The sequence below is a fragment of the Osmerus mordax genome, chromosome 14 (assembly GCF_038355195.1).
Source record: "Osmerus mordax isolate fOsmMor3 chromosome 14, fOsmMor3.pri, whole genome shotgun sequence".
NCBI lineage: Eukaryota > Metazoa > Chordata > Actinopteri > Osmeriformes > Osmeridae > Osmerus > Osmerus mordax.
The window spans coordinates 3,523,052-3,545,338 of record NC_090063.1 but is presented as its reverse complement, the minus strand read 5'-3'; the positions used below and the strand labels follow the sequence as shown (position 1 = coordinate 3,545,338).

Here is a 22,287-nt window from a genome sequence, read left to right as displayed (position 1 = left end):
CCGTTAAACATGCCCTTCAATAAATCAACTACCCCAGCGATTTGTGTCTGACCCTCTCTCCTTGTCCCTTTTCTCTGTTCGTTTTCCCATCAGATGCCATCCGTCTGGCCCCTTTACTGGCTGTCAAGGTTTGTCAGCATTACACTCCTTACTCACACTCCCCCCTCCCCATATTAACACACACACACACACACACAACTCTACAACACGGCTCTTCACTGTGATCTCTTCCTCTACGCCGTTTTATCTCGATGATCAATCTCCTGACCATCCTTTATGCAGCCCACCCTCCGAACGACCTCTCCCTCTCGCGCGCGCAAGACATTGATTCTGTCTACAGCAGACTCTTTTCGCCCTCTCTCTTCCCAACCTTTCAGTTGACCCAGATTCTTCCCTTGATGCTCATTAATTAATTAGCCGACAAAGGGTCCACCGCCCCAGGGGACTGTGGGAAAAAAACTTCACTAAGAACAGGTGGCCTGTATCCAGCGTGTGTTACATTTGTTAAACAACGCACACGCAGTGTTTTTCCTCAAAACACACCAACCTGGTTCATATCTACACTCTTTCATCCCCCCCCCCCCTCCCCACAGGATTTTAAGTCCACACCTCCTTCATAGCTCAAGGGTCTGTCTAACACCATGTTGCACAATGTCTCCCCCTATTGGAGAAAAAGACTACCATTCCTCCCCCCACGACCCGAACCAATGTAGCTCTCCTCCAAGAAGCCTCAATAGCAGACCGTAACCAAGCATAAACCTATTGTATGGGGACCGAGTTGTAGAAAGAAAATAGCTGAAACATGATCACTAAAAGTGGCTTATTAGTTAGTTTATTAGTTTTACACTGAGGTTATCAAAAACATGACAAATCGAACAATACTGTACATATGGACGCAAAAGTACATAATTACAAGATAATTGGCAAACAGGCGACGCCGGAAGTGTAACCGAACAGCAGTATTTGTTCAAGGCACTACAGCCGGGTGTTAGATGTAGACTGTAAAAAGTTTCAGTCACGTAAGGCTTTGAGAACACTCATCATAGTTTTGCATTCGTTACATAAAAGCACTTTCCATTTCCGTAATGAGCAACACTCTCGAGGATCGTCCATCTTGGGGCGGCAATCCACTCGGCCCTGCACGTTGGACACCGCACAAAACAATGAGTCAGACCAAAACATTGGCCGAAATCGCGCAATCAATCATCGATCGATCAATTTAATCAACTGGAAAATTCATATGCCACACTTAATACCTATTGGAGAATGGTTTAATTAACGCAAGCCTTTTTTCCTCTCCTCTTACAATAATCTAGATATATTGATCTCGTGCTCATCCACTGTTGTGTCCGGTTAAGGCTCGTCGTGATAGCATATTAACTGTGCTAGACACCGCTGGTGGGGTAGTGTACAAAAATGCATGATGCACACAATTAGACAAGATAAAGTCATCATAAGAATTACATGGGTGGGCTTCATAGTGGTTAGTATGCAAGCCTACACAGCAAATGCCACATACAAATAGAAAAGTCGAAAAGTCGAACACGCATATTAGTCAAATCACCTATTAGCATCAAGCTGGAAAAGATTGTCCAGCATGGTTTGTGAGAGGGAATAATACATAGCCTGTTTGGCTCAAGACAAGGGTGCAAGCCAGTTTGGAGGGTAGTGTGTGTTCCTGCCACCGTGTCTCATCAGTGTACGCCCGATACGATCCGCAGGGTACGGAGCGGAAACCCAGAGGGCTTTCGTGTTACTTCCTCCGTGTCGTTGGCACACGGGGCATGTCTGAACCATGTCTCCATGCCGACGCCCGTGACCAGGGAGTGGAACGCGATTTAACGCACACGGATGGTTTCATGCCAGTGTGCGCGTCTGTGTGTGTGTGTGTGAGGTAGCATCAGCCAGCCGTTATAGAAACACCGCCACAAACCCCTTAAAGTCTCCCACCTCAATGCAGACATCTCACAAAGTGTGATTCAGACTACAAAAAATAAGAACCCATCTGATTGCAATGCTTCTGCCTAAAAAAATACTAGGAAAATACGCAGCAAGAGGCAGATCTAAAGAACCAAGGGTGTGTGCAGGACGCCGTCCCCGTTTTTTTTTTGGGGGGGGGGTTGCGTAAAAGGCACCGTCCGTGTTTCGGGATTGCCGTCGCCTGCTAGAGGCTCGTATTGTTCTGGTGGACGTCGCCGCAACTCGGCCTGCGGATGCCTGCGGCCGGCGGCTCTGCCGTCTGCTCCGTCGTCACAGAGCTTCCTGGCTCGGAGGGAGGGGCTGCAGGTGGGCGGACGCGGGGGAGGAAGAGGGACCCCTGTCGGTCACGACGGGGGGAGGCTGGTGTCCCCTGCGGCTCTCCAGGTCCTCGTCCTGAGGGAGAGGACGGAGCGGGTGAGTCGTGGAATGGAGACAGTAGAGAAGGAGGAGAGAGAGAGAGAATGTGAGCGGAGGCGATAACGCCAAACAAACGGGGAAGAAACGACCCCGACCGGCGCCCGGGGCCGGGCGAGCTCCGCACCGTGTCTGCAGTCTCCTCCCCCGTAGTGTGCCCCCCGTAGTGACTGGACACCTCCAGGTCCGAGTAGGCGCTCTCCATCGCCTCGTCCTCGTAGTCAGTGTGGTAGTCTGACTCTTCTGGGGCGAGAGAACGAGGGAGGGAGGGGGGGGGGGGGGGGGAGTGAGATGAGAGAAAGATGAGTGGGGGGGGGGTGAGGGTGTGGAGAGAGGGAGTGGGTGTGTTGAAAGAGTGATGGAGGAGGGGGCATGCGTTGTAATCGCACGGAGTGAGGAATGGAGTGAGGGTGGTGGAGAGAGAGAGGGAGAGAAGCGCAAGACAGACGTCTGCTCAGACTCTCTCTCCTCATTCTCCTCCACTAGGAGAATGAGGAGAGAGAGTCTGAGTTATAGGAACCATATCGAAACGCCACAGTAGCATATTAATCATCATTTACCAAAACCACTTCCTGTGCTCTCAAACTGATCGTCACACTAATGGAACCTGACAGCATAAAGCGTGGTGTCTTAGTAAATCCAAACAATAGAAGAAGAAAGCGCACGCACGGAAGAGCCCAGAGCAGTAAAGACAAGATGAAAAAAAAAAAGATAATTTATCTCCAGTTCGGGGAGGAGGAGGGGCAGAATATCTCCACGCGGGGAAAGAGGGACGGGAAAGACAGAGTGCAAGAGACAGACTAGAGAGAAAGAAAATGGACAAACAAAGAGGCTAGAGGGAAAGAGATCAGAAGAGCAGTAGGCTGAGTGTATTCCTCCTCCAGCTGTGTTGGCTTAAGGAAGGTAAACAGCCAACGGCTAACAGCTAGCAACTGAGCGAGGCTACAGGCAGCCTCATGCTGCCTTCAACTGTTCCAGTTGCAAAGGAACCCTGGGGCCAGACGGGGGGGGGGGCTGTGAGACCGGCCGTGACCGGACCACAAGGAGAGGAGAGGTCGGCTACGTTGGTGAGTCTCACCGTCCACCAGGGCAGGTTTGACCTGTTCGATGCGTGACACGATCTCCGCCAGGTCCGTGAAGGAGGCATTGGGACAAGTCACCACCTGCAGGGACAGGGGGGACACGTTCAGTGGGCATCACGCACACAACCACAGAAACTCGGGGCTCTGTATAAAAAGGGAATGGCATCCGTGGATCGCCGACAGAGTCCTGTTCCGTTTCCTCCTGCCTCCCTACATTGTTGCTCTGTGTGTTGTGGAACTCCTCCTGGTGTCTGTCTTTCAGCATCTTCTCCACCACTCCACTACGTTTCCAAACGTCAAACACTGTCTTCCCGTGCTGGTAGCCCACCTCCTGCAGGACACACACACACACACACACACAAATACCCGCACACACACACACGACATCAAAAGGTCAAACGAAGACAGAGAGAGATAACGAAGCCGAGCAGGACAGCAACTCAGCCATCGGTCACGGGGGCCCACTCACCGCTATCTCGTCAAACTTGCCAAACTCCAGCGTGCGGTAGCGGTCGATGGGCGGCCGGATGTACTCGCAGTAGTCGCTGCTCTTCACCACCTCCAGCTGGCGGACGCAGCACACGTAGGCCAGGCGGGTCTGGATCTCGGCCATGTTCAACACCTGGGGGGGGGAGAGAGGGGAGAGGGTGCCATGACACCTGGGTCAGCGTGGTCTTAGGAGAAGCCCCCCGTGCACCGAACACAAAAGTACTTTCGTGTGTTCTCAGGTTCCACCAGGGGGCTAGTCCTGCGTGTTCGGCCCCACGCCGTCTCGCGGGAGGTGCTTTTCCCGCTCTCCCTTCGGCCGATCCCTTTCCTCCCCCTCCTCACCTTCACTTTCTCTGCCAGGGGGTTGAGGCGTTTCCATAGCAGCCACCAGCCGGACAGCGAGTCGCCGTAGTTGGTGAGGTTGGTCTCGTCCTGGCTGCCCACGTCGATGGCGATCACCACCTTGGCACCCATGGAGCGGGCCACATCGGCTAGAGGACGGAGGGGGAGGGGCTTAGTGTAAGTGACACCAAGTAGTCATTTGGGTTAGGGCACTCCGCGCGCGCCTGTGTGTGTGTCAGACCTGGCAGGTTGTTGATGTAGCCCCCGTCCATGAGCAGGTGTCCATCTTTGGGGTCGCAGAGGGGGGGAAGGTACCCCGACAAGGACATGCTCGCCCGCACATACCTCCACAGAGACCCTTGGGGGGGTAGAGAGATTAACAGAGCACAAAGACGTTGGAAAGACGGACAGGAAAGAGGAAAAGGGAGAGAGTGAGAGAAAAGGCTGGATGTGAAAACGAAGAGTGAGGATCAGACCAGATAGAGATGTGCAGTCAACTCCAGAATAATCAATGACGGAACTATTTTTCTCAGAATGAAATTACATCAACTAAAAAGGTTGGATGGTTCTCATTTTTCCAGTGTGACATTAAGCTAACTTACCAAAAGTTGATGCATTTAATTTGACTTCATTTACTTTCTACCCATCTTTACCAGGGGTGCCAATCATTCTAGAGTTGACTGTACACAGAGAGAGAGACGGTGTGTACCATCAGTGTGCACCCTCATGGAAGACGCAGTGATGTCCGTTGTGATGTTGAAGTAAGGGATCCACAGGTCCTGTACAGACATTCATGGACCAACATTAACGACACAGACAATATCTTCTGTATTTAGCAGGGCAAATAACCACGTCATTGTGACCCGTTTGTTACATCGAGTATGTCATATGCCATATACAAGGCTAAACAGCTGAACATGCACGCTAATAAACTGTGGCTCTCGATGATTCGGGAGTCGGTCTGAGGCCTCGAAGCCTGGTGTCTCTCACCTCGATCTGCTTGCCCTTGAAGACGTTGGCGATGCTGGAGTTGAAGGCGGCGCCCGAGAACATGGAGGTGATGGGGTAGGTCAGGTCAAGAACCTTCTTGAACACTGACGTCATCTCCTACAGGACACGCGCATGCACACAAACGTCACTTTCTACAGTACACACACACACGCCTAAAGGGCGCGCGCGCACGCACGCACACACGCACGCACGCACGCACACACACACACCTCTTCCAAGAGGACACACACATCCTATAGGACCACACAGGTGCGGTGCGGGTGTCTCACCATGGCCCACTCTCTGGCCCTCATCCTCATGCGGCTGTGACTGCGGTCCTCGGCGTACAGCGCCCCCATCAGGGAGCCGATGGACGTGCCCCCCACCAGGTCCACGGGGATGCCCGCCTCGCTGAGGGCACGCAGGATGCCCACCTGAGAGCAGCCCCTGTGAAGAGACACGACAGAGGGGGGGGGGGGCAGTTAGATTAGACAGGGAGACGGGTTAGGGATAAGTGAAGGCATGAGAGAGAGAGAGAGAGAGAGAGAGAGAGAGAGAGAGAGAGAGAGAGAGAGGTGAGAGAAATACAGAGGGGAAAAAAGAAAAGAAAGCAAAAGACGACAATATGAGATCCTATACATCACTTCGGTCTCTCCAGTGAAACGTCACCACACAAACACAAGGTGTGACACCAGCCTCTCTGTCCTTCGAGATGGAGGAATGTGATGGTGATGGAGTTCAGGACACACAACTGAGCATCCACATCCCTGCTCTCAAAGCAGGTGGTTTCAACTCGAAGGCCTGGTTCACATTATTGGGCATTTTCACAGACTATGCATGAACTTTTAAACGCGGTCGACTGTGTACGACAGAGTTTGAATGCTTTGTTTTCCACATAGCCGTGGGCGGGTTTTACCCGTCTGTGATACGGACGTAAGAGTTGAGAAAAGCTCAACTCTTGGGGCTGTACGGATGCGTATGACCAATCAAAGCACAGCCGTTTCACAACTCCTGCACAGTAGCCCATCAGTATGTAGAGCAATTGGTTTTAGCCCATCCTCTGCAGACAGGTCCTTAAACACACGCAATAATGTGAACCTACTGTAAGGCATACGTGTGTGTGTGTGTGTTTCCTAATTTGACAGCACACCACAGTTTGAAAAGACAAACACCACGACACAGTTATGTTTTAGGAAAGATACGATATAAGATATGCAACATTAAGCACAGGGAAACACGGCTAAAGCATGGGCAGAGTTAGAGTGGGAAGTGGAGGAGGAAGAGACGGGAGTAACCAACCTTCGGCCATCTTGAACACACACACACACACAGGATGGACGGAGAGGGAGAAGAGACAAATGAGAAGAACAAAATGAGGAAAAGAGAAGGTGGAAAAGTGAAGTGAGGTTTCTGTGCGCGCGTGGCAACGGGAGTTTAGAACACGCATTAGGACAAACCTCATTTTGACTACCACATTTGAAGCATCGAAACATCTCATCCGTCAAAGTGCAACCTTCCGCCTTCCCTCCAACATCGAAATACTTTCTAAGTCGGTTTCTTATACTTGCGCAATATCTGAACATCAGACCTAGAGATGGGAAGGGAAGGAGGTATTTCGGAGTCTTCCGGGGGAGCAGAATGTCGAAACCCCTGGCTATCGGGTGACGATGACTCTGCGCGGTGTCAGAGGTTACGGGGTTCAAAAGGTGAGAGGAGGCTACCTGGCCCCTCCCCCTCCGAGGATGAGGGCGATGGCGTTGCCGGTGAGAACGCGGGCCAGGCGGGAGAAGTCGGAGTGGCGGTCCGCCTCCTTCTGGAACACCCGCTGGTACATCTCTATCTGGAAAGGGGGGGGGGGGGAGGAGTAGCGGAGAGGAAGAACACATGGGAGAGACAGATAAGGAGGTCGAAGGTGAGGAAGGGGGCATATCAAAAATGAAGAATAATCAAAACACCCCGACTCCGCCTCATTCCGCGTGCGTGTTTGGGATCCTGACCTCGGCGCTCACCGCTCAAACGCCGTTCATGCACTCCAGGTTCTGAACTACCTACTGTGCACTATTTGACACAGCTTCGGACGAAAGCGTCCGCTAAAATGAATAGAGGCTGGATGTGAAACGCGTCTGCGTGTGTGTGTGTGTACCAGCTTGGGCAGGCTCCTCTTGGAGAAGACCCTGCGCGGGCAGGACAGGTGCAGGTGTCTGGAGATCCAGCTCCTCATGTTGAGCCACTCCACCGTGTCCTTGGGCGGGGGCCCGTCCTCCCTGTGCAGCAGCACCAGCTGCTTCTGGGCGCGCACCGCGCTGCCCTCCAGCATGCGCTCCAGCTGGGGGGCAAGAGGGGGGGGGGGGGGTCAGCAAGGTCGCGGTAGTAAGGGGCATACCCTCTGCTGTGGTTTCTGACGGCGTTCGAATCTAGGTTATTTACCGGAGGCCTGCAGGGTCTCAGAAGGTAGGGAAGAAAGGGGTAGAGAGAGAGGGAGGGAAAGAAGGAGCGAGAGATGAGGCCGAAGGATCTCATCAACGCTCATGCCGTGCTTAAACACATATGGATCCATCTCGACAGGGCCGTCTTTGGATGAGTTTTTTTTCACATGATTGCTTCTTTATCATTCTCTTACCCGCCTACTTGAGTTTAAACGCCGTTCTTAGTCGTTCAGCCCATTAAGCTCGTTCAAGCACAGAGCAAACCTAATGATCCAGACAGACTTATCACACGTCGAACACCTTGGTCCTCCTCCGCTGCGCTAATACACCAACCTCTCCTTTGAATGACCTGGGCTGTTTACTGCTGCCATTTTTGGTAGAAGCTGTCAGGTGAGGCAGAGGCTGTCGTGTGAGGTGAGGCAGAAGCTCTTCATCTACTGCTGTCTCTGAGGTCTTACTTCTATACACAACAGCTGCTGAAATGCACTTAAGAGGCAGCAAGCAATACCCTTATAACTTCAGAAGGACACATACCACTGAGTCCACAGGGTTTAGGGTATATGCACTCATTCAGAGATCCTCTGAGCATTCGGGGGAGCAGTCTATTTTGTAAAGGCCCAGTAAAGTGGCCCTCCCACATTCTGTTTTAAGGAGTCACAAACACAAACTCATCTTTTTTCGTCTTCCATCAATGCTCCCTATCCCTCCTCCAGCTCCATACACCCCCCCCCCCCCCATAAATTCTCCTCCCCCTTCCAAAGCTCCTCCCACCTCCCCTCCTCACCTCGCCCACGGCCGGGTCCTGCTCGCCCAGGCCCACGATGATGATGCTGTCGGCCTGGCGGATGCAGCGCTGCGTCCAGGGCGTGAGGGTGGAGTCGGTCTGGTAGAGCACGATGCGGTGAATGTCCTCCTGCTGGCCCAGCCAACTGGACAGGCGGTACTCATGAACACTTGAGGGAGGGAGGGATTATGAGATAGAAAAAAAAAAATAGAAAAAAAAAAGAGGAACACGAGAGAGAGAGACAGACAAGGAGACGAGAGAGGAAAAAGCGAGGGAGGAACCAACAGAAGGGTGTGAAGGGAGGGAGGAACAGAGAGGGGAGGGTGAGGACAGCGACACAGAGAACAAGTTAAAGGAAGGTGCCGTCAGACGCGTCATCACTTCCGAGGAGGTTAGCGGAGGCGAGGTCGTCACTTCTCCTGCCATTGCCTAGCTACCTGTCCAGCGCGGCGGCTCCGAGGCGCTGTTTGATGATGTCACTCGTCAGGAGGAGAGTAGGACCTGTGAAGGATGTCACAGCGAGTCACACACACACACCCCCACAAACCTCAATAGATTGAAGGAATGACGCAGGCCACAGGACAGATTCTCAGCACCCGCGATGCAGAGGACAATATATCCAGCCAAGGTCAGAGGCTATGGAGATCATTAATTCCGGTTTCAGTTGTGGGTATAAATCATATGGCCAGACATCGAGGTATATCAAATAAAAAATATTTATATAAAAAAAAAAAAAAAAAAAAAACTGACCACCAGTCTATCAAGACAGCTGGAAGATGGCGGGTCAGCTCTTTAGACAACCTTGAAATGAAAGTGATAGAGAGGGTGTGTGTTTGTGCACATACACACTGTGTGCTAGGTATTTGTGTGATCATTGTTTTGTGGCGACCTAGGAGCCAGGACACAGCAGATAGCAGAGCAACACTGCAGGCAGGGCTCCAGGCCAGCTCTGGGACAGGGGATCCAGGCAGGCAGGGCTCCAGGCCAGCTCTGGGACAGGGGATCCAGGCAGGCAGGGCTCCAGGCCAGCTCTGGGACAGGGGATCCAGGCAGGCAGGGCTCCAGGCCAGCTCTGGGACAGGGGATCCAGGCCGGACTGCAATTACCGGCTCCCCAGTCAGCTAACTAGGAGCTCAGCTACGCGTTGTCGGTTGATTGAAGAGCAGCACAGTATAACAGTTGTCCAGCACAAGACTTGGAGGGCATGTATGAATTCTATCCTGTTCTGTTCTCTGTTACCAGGCCTAGATCTATCCCAGCAGAATAATCCCCTCGTTTGAGGACAAACTTGTAGTTAACCCGGTTTTTGAAGCCTTTTTGTTAATAACTGCCCTTCCGTGGGCTTACCCTGTTCCTGGTTGTGTGTCTCTCCTAGGATGTGCGAGGTCAAATCCCTATGTGTCTGTTTGTAAATGTTCAGTATTTGTGTGTTCATATCACTGTCATATAATGCCGATTTGGTCATGCAAACATCTAAAGGGGAACACTCCGGGTATTTGATCTTTTTCGTGACATATCAGGTGACATATCAGGTGGGATATTGAAAGGTTCACCATGGAGTACGCGGCGCAAATTACGGGCGCGTCTGGAAGTGTCAAATTACCTCTCAACAGCGACTTAATGCAGCAATTGAAAAAAACCCACTTTGAATAAAGGTCAATCAAGCACATTCACTTGTAGCGCCATCTGTGTCAGTCGCAGGGGTTTCTTTTGCGTAAAACACTCCAAGCCGTTTGCAAGGGGAAGGCATACATCACTCGTGTCTACTGTGTGCAATTACCTTGCACGTGAATATTTCAACATTCCAGAATTGATCGCTTCCCGTCTTCCAGCTCTGAACGGTGGGCTGAGAGGAGACGGTAAACATCCATCCAAGACCTGCCTCATCACGCCACACTGTACGTCGCCCTCCTCCGAGATGTTACGCATCAACCAACGCTGTCAACACCCCAAGGTGCGCGAGAGAGAACATTTGGCTCCACGCAAACGCCTTTCAAATCGGGCGAGGGGGCACGACAATAGTCGTTCCTCTGCGGAATGATGCGTTCTGTACAATACTGGCAGGCCTGAATGCCAATCGCAACTGTACAAAAGGAGACGCTGCAGGGCCGTGGCAATGTGATTGGAGAGCTCTTCGTCCAGAGCTGGAAGACAGGAATTGGGTCGGTGGGGAAACGACCAGCGCATAATATCCACATCATGGCATACAGGGACCATTTGGCCAAAATGCTGCTGCCTACTTGGTAAGTGAATGCCCATGGAAGTCATGATTAGAAAAGCACGTGGGAAACACTGTGGGCACAGTACATACCTCAGGTACTAGATGTCCCTGCCGCCATCGCTACAGGCTCCATTCGAGGTCATTGAACCTGGCTTTGCATTGCTTAGGTGTTCTTGAGACTCCAGGCTAAGATGCACTGACAAGCCGATTGTCAAATCCTCTTATATTAGTTCTACACTTAGCCATCCATGGGGTGTCTGCATACATTACGCATATATATATATATATATATATATATATATGTCAGGGAACTTTCATCTAAGCCTTGTGAATTTAGTTCCTTCCACTGCGTTGTTACCCGAAATGTTTTACACGACTCCTGTTTGAACCGGCCATCGCTTGCTTGTTTAGAGGCACTTGCCAAATGACCAAACTATTTATATGATTCCACCTGATGTAGCCGGTCTCACCGACATCCATATAAATTGTGTAAACAAGATACTAAATGTTTACCCAGAGTGCTAGACTGGGCCCTTGAGTGTTTGACAATAGCTGTATCAACGTTTCAGCCTGTGTGTGTGTGTGTGTGCGCGCGTGTGTGTACCGATGGCGATGAGCGCGTGCTGCAGCTCCAGGGTGAAGGCGGTTAAGGGGACTTCCTCAGACACGGGCAGAACTGTGACGGTGGACAGGTTGGAGGCCGGGTTCCCTGCATCCCACTTACTGCCTGGTGTGTGTAGGGCTAGGCTACGGGCTGGAGACACACACGTTACAAAGTGACCATTTTTTTCAGTACAAACTTGAAATGAAAAACCAAGACCCAGGCGCACACCTGTCAGAGGGCCGTTGACTTGCTGAAGGATTTTCTGCCCAAGGAGGTGGATCAATCTCGTGACCACCTGAATAAAAAAAAATACAATAAATAAATACAGTTTGCATCTTTTAAAATGTCTTGATCTGTGTGTGTGTGTGTGTGTGTGTGTACCTGAGGGAACTTCCTCTTGATGGAGCTGAGCGCTCCCTCCGGGAGCTTGGCCAGTTCAGAGTCTCGTACAGCGTGCACGGTAGTCGCCCTGTTCTGATGGGTCAACGCCTCCACCTGGGCGGGCACACGTTACACAACCAGTGTCAGATTGGTTGACCACTGCCAATCATTGACCTACCTGCTCAGCACACAACATGTAATACTAATAACTGGACATTATTCAACATGCACAGAAACGGGGGTTTGATCTTTTCAGAGATTGTTAAGGATATATTCCGGCTTTCACTTACAAAATGACAAGTTCGAATCTTTAGGGGGAAAAAGAGACCCTAAAAACAATGTGTTCCCTCCCCGAGAAACACGGCTCAAGTGTGACACAACTGACAAAAGCGCGTCAAGACTAACCAGCCTGGTCATCATTTGTACCTGTCCTGTCCCCTTGGAGTCTTCTCCTGGGTGTCTATTTCAGGCAGCCATGGCAGCCGTAGAACTAGCGACCTTTCTTATCAGAGCGATCAGCTCTCTAATGAGCCGCAGCTGCTGACGCACACAGGCTAATCCTGTCTCCAAGCACCCGTCGCCCTGACGAGCCTCTCGCCGCCCGTCCCCACGGACACCGTAGCTACGGCTCCCCCGCTCACCAGCCCGTAACCATGGCATCGGCTCGGCCCCGGGTATTCTTAGCAGCGTGGTCGGAGAGGTGGGCGTACGTCGGATGACGGGGCGGGCGATTAGGCGTGGCGGCGGAGGGGGGGGTTAACTAACACAGATTGATCCTTCGGTGGTCTACACACACACACACACTTCTGGAGACAGGGCTGGAAATAGCCTAGACTGTGGGCTTAAGCATGATCCTGGGGCTACAGTGAGCACTGATGAACAGGGGTTTGCTTTCCTCAACGATCGATAACCAAACTAGAGATTCTAAGATTCTGGAAAAGTCAGACTTGGTTTGTTTTTCCCGACGACCACTGCACCTCCACAACTCCTAACACAGGCTTCGAGCGAGCGAGCGAGAGAGCGAGAGAGAGAGAGGGGGGGGGGGGGGGGAGGGGGGGGGGGGGGGAGGGAGTGGAGGTTTGCTTTGAAGTCTCAAAGCGAGAGAGGGAGACGTGACGTGTGACCCTCGACCCTTACCACCCCTATGAGGTCACCGCGGCCGTACTCTCCGGTCAGCTCCTTCTTGCCGTCCTCCTTCAGGATGACGGAGCGCAGGCGACCGCTCAGAACGATGTAGGTGCTGTCCGACTTGTCCCCCTGTCTGGAGGGAGGAGGGGGGGGGGGGGGTTACGGCCACGTTAGCTCAGTGTTTCTGCAACGTTGCCACACTTGTTTCAGCACTGGCTCACTCATGCCCAGATCTAGGTGTATATACTGGATAATCCCATTGTAGTTACAGGCAATACAAATGTCTTTCATTGTCATGTTTAGATGGTCTTTTTGCATTGTGTAAATGTAAATATGTACGTTTTGGTCTGATTAAACGTGAATTTACAATAAAACGAAATGAGAGAATGAGAGTAAGAGTGAGACAGAGAAACTGATTGTATGCGTTCGTGTGTCTGTGTGTGTCTGTGTACCTGTAGACGGCCCGGCCGGCCTCCACAGCCATCCAGTCGAGGGCGAAGTCGATCTGCCTGACGAAGGAGGACATCCTGCGCACCACGGTGTGAGCCACGTTCAGCACCACCGTGGGCTCCACGCGCATGATCCTGCACAGAGCACACGCTCAGTCACATGATCCTGCACAGAGCACACGCTCAGTCACATGATCCTGCACAGAGCGCACGCTCAGTCACATGATCCTGCACAGAGCGCACGCTCAGTCACATGATCCTGCACAGAGCGCACGCTCAGTCACATGATCCTGCACAGAGCGCACGCTCAGTCACATGATCCTGCACAGAGCACACGCTCAGTCACATGATCCTGCACAGAGCACACGCTCAGTCACATGATCCTGCGCAGAGCACACGCTCAGTCACATGATCCTGCGCAGAGCACACGCTCAGTCACATGATCCAAGCAGGTGTCACTGGGCTGCTTTGTAGAAGTCTTGTAGATGGACGACATTCCTCCTCCCCCCCCCCCCCCCCCCCCCCCCACACACACACGCACAAAACTCAGATAAAAACAAAACAAAAAAAACAATTGAAACTGACTCATAGAAGTGGGTCTTGGAGATGGACAGGAAGCTGCAGTCGCGGTGGGCTCGGACGGTGAAGATGAGGGGCTCCCCCGTGAGCACGGCCAGCTGGCCCACCAGCTCCCCCGGGTGGGTGAGGAACAGGCAGGTGTCCTCCTCGCGGTCGATCATGCGCTGGTACACGTGGAGCAGGCCCGAGATCACAAACTGGATGCTCACTTCCTGCAGCCCGCATGAATCAAGACAAGACAGACATGTTGGACGCACGCGCATGGGAACAAATGCAAAACACGCCCAGAGACGTGATCGTTTTCCTTCCATGTTGATCGATAGTATCTACGGTGGTAACAGGATGAGGAGGCGTGGCCTGACCTGGTCTCCCTGGCGAGCGACCACTGAGCCCGCCTTCACCTGGTGGAGGGTCACCCTGCCCTCCAACAGACTGGGGTTCTGACACACACAGAGAAACACAACACAGGCAAGAGTGAGCAAACGATGATACATTCACGCCATCAGAAACCCTCCACTCCTCTCCTCCTTCCCTCCCCTGTCTTTCTGTCTATCTCTCTGCCTGTCTCTCTCTCTCTCTCTGTGTGCCTGTCTCACCTGAAGCTGGAAAATACATATATTTGTTAATATATACGCTCAACACAGGGGGTCTGAAAGGGTGGGTTTTAGATAGGTACGACGACAGCATGACGGCAGTTATGGGAGGAGATTGGATATACATGGGTGAAAGCAGTTGACCATAGGATAAGTGCCGCAAGGCTAGATAGAATACATATTAGCAGAGCGCTAGAGAGCAAGGACATGGACGGCCCCACCTCTTTTCTTTTTCCACTTACGGTGGATGTGATGTAACTGGTGGCGAGCTGGCAGTTTTGACCGCTCAATAACGATACTTGTGTGTGTGTGTGTGTGTCTCACCTGCAGCTGGAAGATGCCCAGCAGGTCCTTCTTGGCGGCCTGGAAGATGGCGCTGACCTTGCTGGGATGGACCGGGTCACAGCGGCCCCCACCCTCTGTGTAGTGGTAGACCGCCGAGGGCGTCTGCTGCATGGTCACGCTCTTCTTCAGGATGGACTGGAGGACAGGGGAGTAAATGGGGAGCAATAGCGGAGAGATGGACGAGAGACACAGAACAAGACGAGGGAAGAAAGGAGAGAAGAAGAAAGAGATCAAGGGGGCGAGGGGGCGTCGACGGCGCCCTAACCTTGTATGTGACGGGACTGGTGGAGAGCTCCTCCACGGTGACCCTGGCTCTCTCGTACGCCATGTTCAAGTCGTTCCCTGTCAGACGGAGAAGGGCGAGCGAGGTTCATCAGCATGTAAGTTGTGGGAAGGGGGGGGGGTGGGTCAAGGCCCACTGCAGCACAGATTTAGTGGTCCAGAGAGAGGCCGACCTGTGTCGATGGGCAGGGAGATGGAGCGGGCCTTCCTGTGAGTGTGTGCTTGGCTGTCTTTGCCACCCTCTGAAAAGATGACACAGGACCTTGTTAGGAATAAGTTGTTTTTGCGTACGTAGAGTTAGAGCTCATTTTGAATTTGCCTTCATTTGAGGCTTTTCAGAAACTTTAACTCACCATCTAACTTTTTTTTATTTATATATATACACATCGCTGTACTTCCATGGTCTGTGTGTGTGTGTGTGTGTGTGTGTGTGTGTGTGTGTGTGAGAAACCTGGTTCTGTGGAGTGGGTCTCGACAGCATCTTCCTGAAAATGAGGTCGGCGTGGCGACCTGGCCGGACTCCCCTCTCCGAGAACGCTAGCGACCGCGACCAAAGGGACTGCCTGTCGCTCCTGACAACAGATTTTTCAACACACAACAATCGTTCAACACAAAATGTATATGGTTGTTTAGTAGGCCAATAGTTTGAAATTTCTATTAACTTTCTTCAACACACTGCTCTGCCCTCTAGTGGAGAGAACTTAGAACTGCAACCATTTAATAATAAAAATATAAATACTGATGTGAATTTGGCATTTATATTGCTAACAGCACCAATAAATCGTGGTTTAGGAGACAGGACTGCCAGAATGTTTTCTAATTGTAATAATATTGTAGTGCAACAGGTTAAACTGTACTTAATTGATAACTGAATGAATGGGAGGGATGAAATGCCTTCTAGGTGTTCTCTATAGGAAAGAGTGATACAGCGTGTTCCTTGACAACCAGGGGCAAGTGCCTCTTATTAGAGTTACTGTCCTTCGTATCACTCAAAGATGGGTTGTGAGGCATGGCTTTCATTTTCACAGAGTTTTACGGGCACTGTGTGGAGGATAGAGTTATGAAGCTGTGCTTAATGTTGTGTGAAATTAGTTTGGGAGTGTGTGTGTGTGTGTGTGTGTGTCAAAACAGGCCCCCTACCGGGTTAAAGAGCTCAGTGGTCAGGCCCAGGTAGTTATGCAACGCCAGGAAGGTCACCCTCTGCAGGCGCACCATGATTATCTGGAACACACACGCACGCATTGTATTCCTGAAAGTCTCGCACAAGAACAATCAGTGGTCCTCAACCCTGGACCCCCTCTCCTGCGTATTTTAGATGATTCTTTCTTCTAATCAATTCATTTGAATCAGAAAACATCTCAAACACGCAGGGCGAGGGGGTTCCCGAGAGGACCAAGGTTGAGAACCACTGGACTAAATTAACAGTGAATCAAGTGTTTCAGTCCAAAAACATAACCTTGGAATGGACACCAAAAAATCCGGCGCTTTCCACATTTCGGCGGCTCGGGTCGGGGGGGTCGTACCTGGATGACGCGCACCAGGGTCTCGGGGTATTTCTCGAACACGGACTGGAAGGCGGAGGCGGGCAGCCGCAGGATGGTGGAGCGGGAGGCAGCCCGTGCCGACACCGTCTTGTAGGGCGCAGGGTAACCCTGAGCGATGCGGGGATGCCAGTCAGACAGGAAGCCAAGGAGAACCAGGCTACATGCCGGAAAACTAGCGGTTCTTAAAGTGTGGGGCGCGACCCTTGGGCGACGCCGTCGTCTTTGGAAGATCGACAAGGATTGCATAACGGTAGATGGACGCGTAAGGTAGATGAGAGTAGTCCGACGATGGCAATTCCCAGGCACAGGTCATCAATAAACAGACAGACATCGAAACACGAGAAAGAAGGAAGGACAGGGAGGGGGAGAGAGGAGGGTTGGACAGAGAGAGTGCGCTGGCAGAAATGGCCTGCTTATTTCCATGTCAAATAGTCATTTTACATATGAACAATTGTTTCCTTGAAACCGCAGTCTAGTTGTATCATAAAGAGAACAAGCGAGAGACTAGAAAGTGTCAATATGATAGATTTTCCCAAGAATAGATCGTTGGCAGGATCTTCCTTTCGCTCTCTCTGTAAGGGAGGGGGGAAGGAAGTCAGAATGATACCTCCAATTAAGGAACTAGAGACCCACAGAATCTAAGCATGGAAAGGTTACATGAGGAGAGCTGGTCCCGGAATAGATTTCTGTATCAGAAAAGAACAAATGATAGGGAGGTGAAGATCAGCTGTTGAAATTCATTGGCGGAGGGAAATGTTTCGCAATACTTCAGCTATATAAAGGATCTCATATGAAATGATACAAGCTTCAGCCTGCTTCTGTATTTGCGTCTGCTTTGCCGCACACCAATTGGAACTCGCTTCAAGCTTAAAATAAAATAAAAAAATGTTCAATTCAAAAGAGCGTTTGCGTTTCCTTGGAGGGACAGGGAAGATGACAATATATATATATATATAGCTCATATTGTCATCTTCCCTTTCTCATTCTAGCTCTCTATCAGTGATGTTAATGATGATCATTAATTGATTAATTGCCGTTTTTGACCGGTGAAAAATGACAACATTTGCCTTGTTGGGTGTGCTAGCCTTTGGCACGGCACACCACCCTGCAGCACAAACAATTAAAAGAAACAGAATAGGAGTTTGTTAGCTAGCAAGGGACAATATTGTCATCTTCCCTGTCCCTCCAACTCGTTCCTTGCTAGCTCAGCTCCCGGGTGGTGTGCCGTGCCAAAGGCTAGCACACCCAACAAGGCAAATGTTGTCATTTTTCACCGGTCAAAAACGGCAATTAATCAATTAATGATCATCATTAACATCACTGATAGAGAGCTAGAATGAGAAAGGGGGATGAAGATGCCCCCTGCGTGGAAATAGAATGACGGATGAAGACAACTAAACCAGCGAAGGCCAGGAATGTAGGGCGGGTGGGAGATGGGGGAGATGAATGGAGAAGAGGGGGAACGTCGGAGGGCAAGGGGCCAAGGGAGAGATGGATGGAGGAGGGAGGGAGCCAGACAGACGGACGGACGGACGGGAGATATAGAGGGGCACTCACCGTTATGATGTCCAGGATACTGAGCAGGCTGTGGACGCTGTCACCTGGGAGCACGTCCTTCACCACTGGCTCTGTGCCGTCCTGGAACACACACACATACTTCATCTTCCCACACTTGGCCCAAAAGCGGGAGTCAGGTGGCTGAGCGGTGAGGGAATCGGGCTAGTAATCCGAAGGTTGCCAGTTCGATTCCCGGTCATGCCAACTGACGTTGCGTCCTTGGGCAAGGCACTTCACCCTACTTGCCTCGGGGGAATGTCCCTGTACTTACTGTAAGTCGCTCTGGATAAGAGCATCTGCTAAATGTAAATGTAAAAGGCAGTGTGTTTTAGGGTTTGGGGAGGGGGGGGAAGGAGGCAGGGGGTGGTGGGGGGACGGTTGGGGACACCGGCGTACGTTCTCATGGATAGAGAGCTCCAGGCGGCCGTCCTGGACCACGTAGATGCTGTCGTCATCGTCGCCAGGACGGAACAGCCCCTCCCCTTCCTGCAGCTCCACAAACACCATGTGGCGACACAGCTCCAGAAAGAGGGGCTTCTCAAAGTGGCCGAGGACCCTGGGAACACACCCGCAACACGGCCGAGTGAACACACGTCGTGAGACAAGACGCGAACGGAAAATGCGTGTTGGCGGCGCGTGCCGGGGGTACCTGACATTCTTGAGCATGTACAAGACCTCGGAAGGCAGGTTGGAGCTCTGCACGTCAAACTCGGTCAGGTCCGCCTCCAGCAGGGAGGGAGGGGGCTCCTTGGGCTGCAGGGTGGGGGGCTCCTTACGGATACGCAGGATCCTGCACACACACGCACGTAAAAGGCAGGGTCTCCATTGCTAGGCTCTCTTGACCAAACACTTGGGATGGAGGGTCTGTAGCTTGACAGGAAAACCTTACCTGCGAGCTATGCTGAGGACTTTGGGTCTTTTCCGCGGGCGCTGTTTGGACACGGAGGTAGAGGTCGGGGTGGAGGACAGGGTCTGGACCTGGGAAGAGGAAGAAGGAGGCAGATGAGAGAGGAAGGTTCCTAAAATCAGAAACTCTGGGAAGCAGCAGTGATATCGCTCCCTGTTCTGCTCTGCCCTCTAGTGGGCAGAACAGACAGCTGCAGCTATTACATGATCTGGAATCCAGGGGGCACATTTCTAAAACTGTGCGTACTACAGGGCTTGAAATTGCGACCATCTTTACAGGGGCCAGTGCCCCCCCCTGTGGCCCCCCTGAGCTGACTGAATATTATTATTTTATTTTTATTTATTTTTTACACGTTTTTCTTCTTCTAGAAGTCATCATAAAACAAGGAAGGGACATTGCAGCCTTTTTTGCCCCAGTAAATAAAAAAAAAGTGAAGGAAACATATCAAGGTATTGAGAGAGCTGAGGAGCTGGAAGAGGGAGAGCCAGAGCCGTTTGTATTGAATGTAAAGCTAAATTTAATGTTTAAATATCATTTGTTTCCATTTTTTAATGTGCCCCTCTGATTAAACACTGGCCCCCCATTGGCCCCCCCCAGTAAAATTTGTCTCTAACAATGCCAGGAATCTCTCAGCGTTTGTTTGTCAAAGAGGTTACATCTCTCTAAGAGGTTATATTTAGATTTATTTTTCACAATGTTATCAATTTGCAAAGCCTTTGAGTTTCATCCTTCTGCCAGTGGACTCGCAGTTTCCCGTTTCTCCAAGTTTTGTGCGTACACACATGGATCAAAGTGTGCGTTGAGGACCGTACATTAGCATGTGAAGTTTGTTTTTTTATAAAATCCCAAATTTTGCATTTGAACTGTATGCAACGTCCACTGAGGATTCGGGATATCTAACTAGTGGAGTCCCAAGCTGAATTCCAGCTAAAGGCCCCAGCAGGTGCAATGGGTTTATGTAAAATGTATTATAAATTAGGAACTGCTTAATGAGGGAGCATCATTTTTGATAGGCTTAACCCATCAAACATATGCAAACATTTTGATAGCCCCTATAAGCTGAAGCTGATTTTCCAATTTAATATATTAGGCATGGAATGAGGAGTGACACTGTAAAGCCAGACTCGCATCTGTGTGTGTGACAGGAAGCCAACCTTTCTCATAATCTTCCTGCCATAGAAAAGCACTTTGTCTCTTTTCCTGAAGCGATAGCGAGGCACACCCGCCTGCTGACCACCTGGAATGACAGACACAGACAGAGAGAGAGAGAGACAGAGAGACAGAGAGAGAGACAGAGAGAGACAGACAGAGAGAGACAGACAGAGAGAGAGAGACAGACAGAGAGAGAGACAGAGAGAGACAGAGAGAGACAGAGAGACAGAGAGAGAAAAAGAAAGATGTTGGATTAAGTGAAAAGAGGGAAAAGAACCAAGATGTAAGCCAGCATAAGAGGAAGAGAGTGTGGGGGGGGTGGGGGTGAGAGAGAGAAAAAGAAGGCAAGTTTGATGTAGATGTATTTTCATCCTGATTGCTTTTGGGGTGAGCATGAAAAAGAGGAGATCAGTACTCACTGGCCAGTTTGTATCTCCTGTAGAGGAACAGTACCACAACGCCAATGAGAAACATGGCCACCACAGCTCCGATCAGGACACCTGTCAGCTGGACAGCAAAACAAGACCCTCATTTCACAAGACAGGATGTTTGTGCTGTCCAAACAGATGATCTGTTTGGATGATCTGCATCACAAGCAAATGTTGCAAAATACTTCCATTGAGGAAATGCAGTCCGTGCGACACACTGCTGAGATTTGCATTCCAAAATTGTGAAACACAAAAAGTGTTGGGTCAAAGTGCATGTGATTACTCATGAGAGTACTATTGCTTCCAATTCACATAAAGAAGGGGGGGGGAGGAATGATGACATATATGGTGTCTTATGAAAGGTGAAATGCAGCACTTGAGTTATTTTTCAAATGAGAAACACAAACATGAGCTGAGTGTTTCACTGGGTTGTGAAATAGGTGTGTCGGAACTGTGTGTATATACCATGGTAGTCTGCATCCTCTCTTCCACAAACTGCTGCACTCGTGCCTTGATGTCAACTCTGCTCGGCATCTGGACCTGTTAAAAGGGAACAAACACCTTGCTATTCAAGCCTGCAAAAAGTGGACCAAAGAAATCATGGTCAAACCACAACTAATTCAAATAGGCCAATAAACACACCCTAATCTGAGGACTAGTAGACTGCTGTCTCAGACTCATTAAGTTTGGCCATGTCTGTCTATTGTGAATAACTCACCGCACTGGTCCTACACTGGTCTTCATCCTCAACAGGGGCCGCATCCATTCTGCCAAACGTAAAGGGTAGTTGAGAATAGTAGTTGAGAGTCAAATACCTAAATGGCTCATTTTATGAGTTCGAAATTGGAAACATTTGGGATGTCAATTTAGCTGGGCTTCGCTAGTAGCTACAGTAACGTTTGTATTATTGTTTGCTAGCAAGCTAATTAGCCATAACTGTGGACGTGTAAAAGCAATGCTGACAAGTTGACTTTCGCTGTGCAAAATATTGACTACAGCTGCCAAGTACAATGCTACTCGGTATTCAAGCTAGTTAAGCTACATATTTTAAATGATTTTAATACTGCTATTGGCAACAGACACGAAGACAGCTCAAAAAGCCCCATGACTAGCTAGTTAACTTACGTCGTCTTAGCAGCAACTGCAGAAGCAAGCTAGACTAGCTATGCTAGCTACTGTAGCATTAGTCTTCCAAAAAATCTGCGTGTTTTTTACACCGCCGTAGAGTACATTTCTAGATGGACAGAAGGCATTTGCTAGTTTTAGTTAATTTTCAGAAACAGCAGACAGAAACAAACTTTTCTTGACTCATACAGCTATCGTAACCTTCTCCACCCATGTTGACCACACTCACCAATCACTGCTGTAGCTTTGATAGCACATACCCTTACAAGCAATGTTGTTTATCCCAATTGGCTGTATTCATCCTATCAGAATCTGTCTTATTAACTCACATGAGAATACTTCCTGTTTACACCAGATTCCTTGGTTACTGTGGCCAGAGCATTGTGTGACTGTGTTACCAAAGAACTTATATTGTTCTTCTATACTCTTTACTCTTTGGTGATACTGTGTAGCCTATATATAAGTATACGTGTGTAGCCGACTAA

General features: G+C 50.4%; 1 protein-coding gene across 3 annotated transcripts; it reads right to left on the bottom strand.

Annotated features, from left to right (window-relative positions):
* Positions 1–810: 810 nt before the first annotated feature.
* Positions 811–22,011, bottom strand: pnpla7a (patatin-like phospholipase domain containing 7a). Of its 3 annotated transcripts, none has more exons than XM_067250075.1 (36): positions 21,803–22,011; positions 21,396–21,444; positions 21,143–21,217; positions 20,669–20,756; positions 20,252–20,334; positions 19,080–19,168; positions 18,840–18,980; positions 18,587–18,746; positions 18,191–18,271; positions 16,613–16,741; positions 16,230–16,310; positions 15,541–15,661; positions 15,263–15,331; positions 15,073–15,149; positions 14,787–14,942; positions 14,232–14,309; positions 13,876–14,081; positions 13,294–13,425; positions 12,851–12,974; positions 11,714–11,827; positions 11,561–11,627; positions 11,333–11,482; positions 8,945–9,008; positions 8,508–8,676; positions 7,441–7,623; positions 7,019–7,137; positions 5,588–5,744; positions 5,298–5,414; positions 5,017–5,086; positions 4,549–4,665; positions 4,308–4,456; positions 3,946–4,098; positions 3,691–3,807; positions 3,473–3,557; positions 2,522–2,637; positions 811–2,373 (listed from the first exon to the last, which is right to left on the bottom strand). In XM_067250075.1, exons 2-36 carry the CDS (start codon positions 21,441–21,443, stop codon positions 2,251–2,253), a joined length of 4,008 nt encoding a protein of 1,335 aa, XP_067106176.1. In that variant the 5' UTR covers position 21,444; positions 21,803–22,011; the 3' UTR covers positions 811–2,250. The 3 variants fall into 3 exon arrangements, with proteins under 3 accessions (XP_067106176.1, XP_067106177.1, XP_067106178.1); XM_067250076.1 differs by having other exon boundaries at positions 2,522–2,634; XM_067250077.1 differs by lacking the exon at positions 2,522–2,637.
* Positions 22,012–22,287: the final 276 nt, after the last annotated feature.

What these genes read in the sequence shown, in the direction of transcription:
- pnpla7a (XM_067250075.1), bottom strand. Translation starts at nt 21,443, where the DNA reads ATGGATGCGGCCCCTGTTGAGGATGAAGACCAGTGTAGGACCAGTGCG. An exon ending in TCAAGAGGAAGTTCCCTCAG is followed by an intron (nt 11,628 to 11,713) that starts GTACACACACAC and finishes TTTTTTATTCAG; the next exon opens with GTGGTCACGAGATTGATCCA. An exon ending in GGGAGGAGACTGCAGACACG is followed by an intron (nt 2,374 to 2,521) that starts GTGCGGAGCTCG and finishes CCTCTCCCTCAG; the next exon opens with GACGAGGACCTGGAGAGCCG.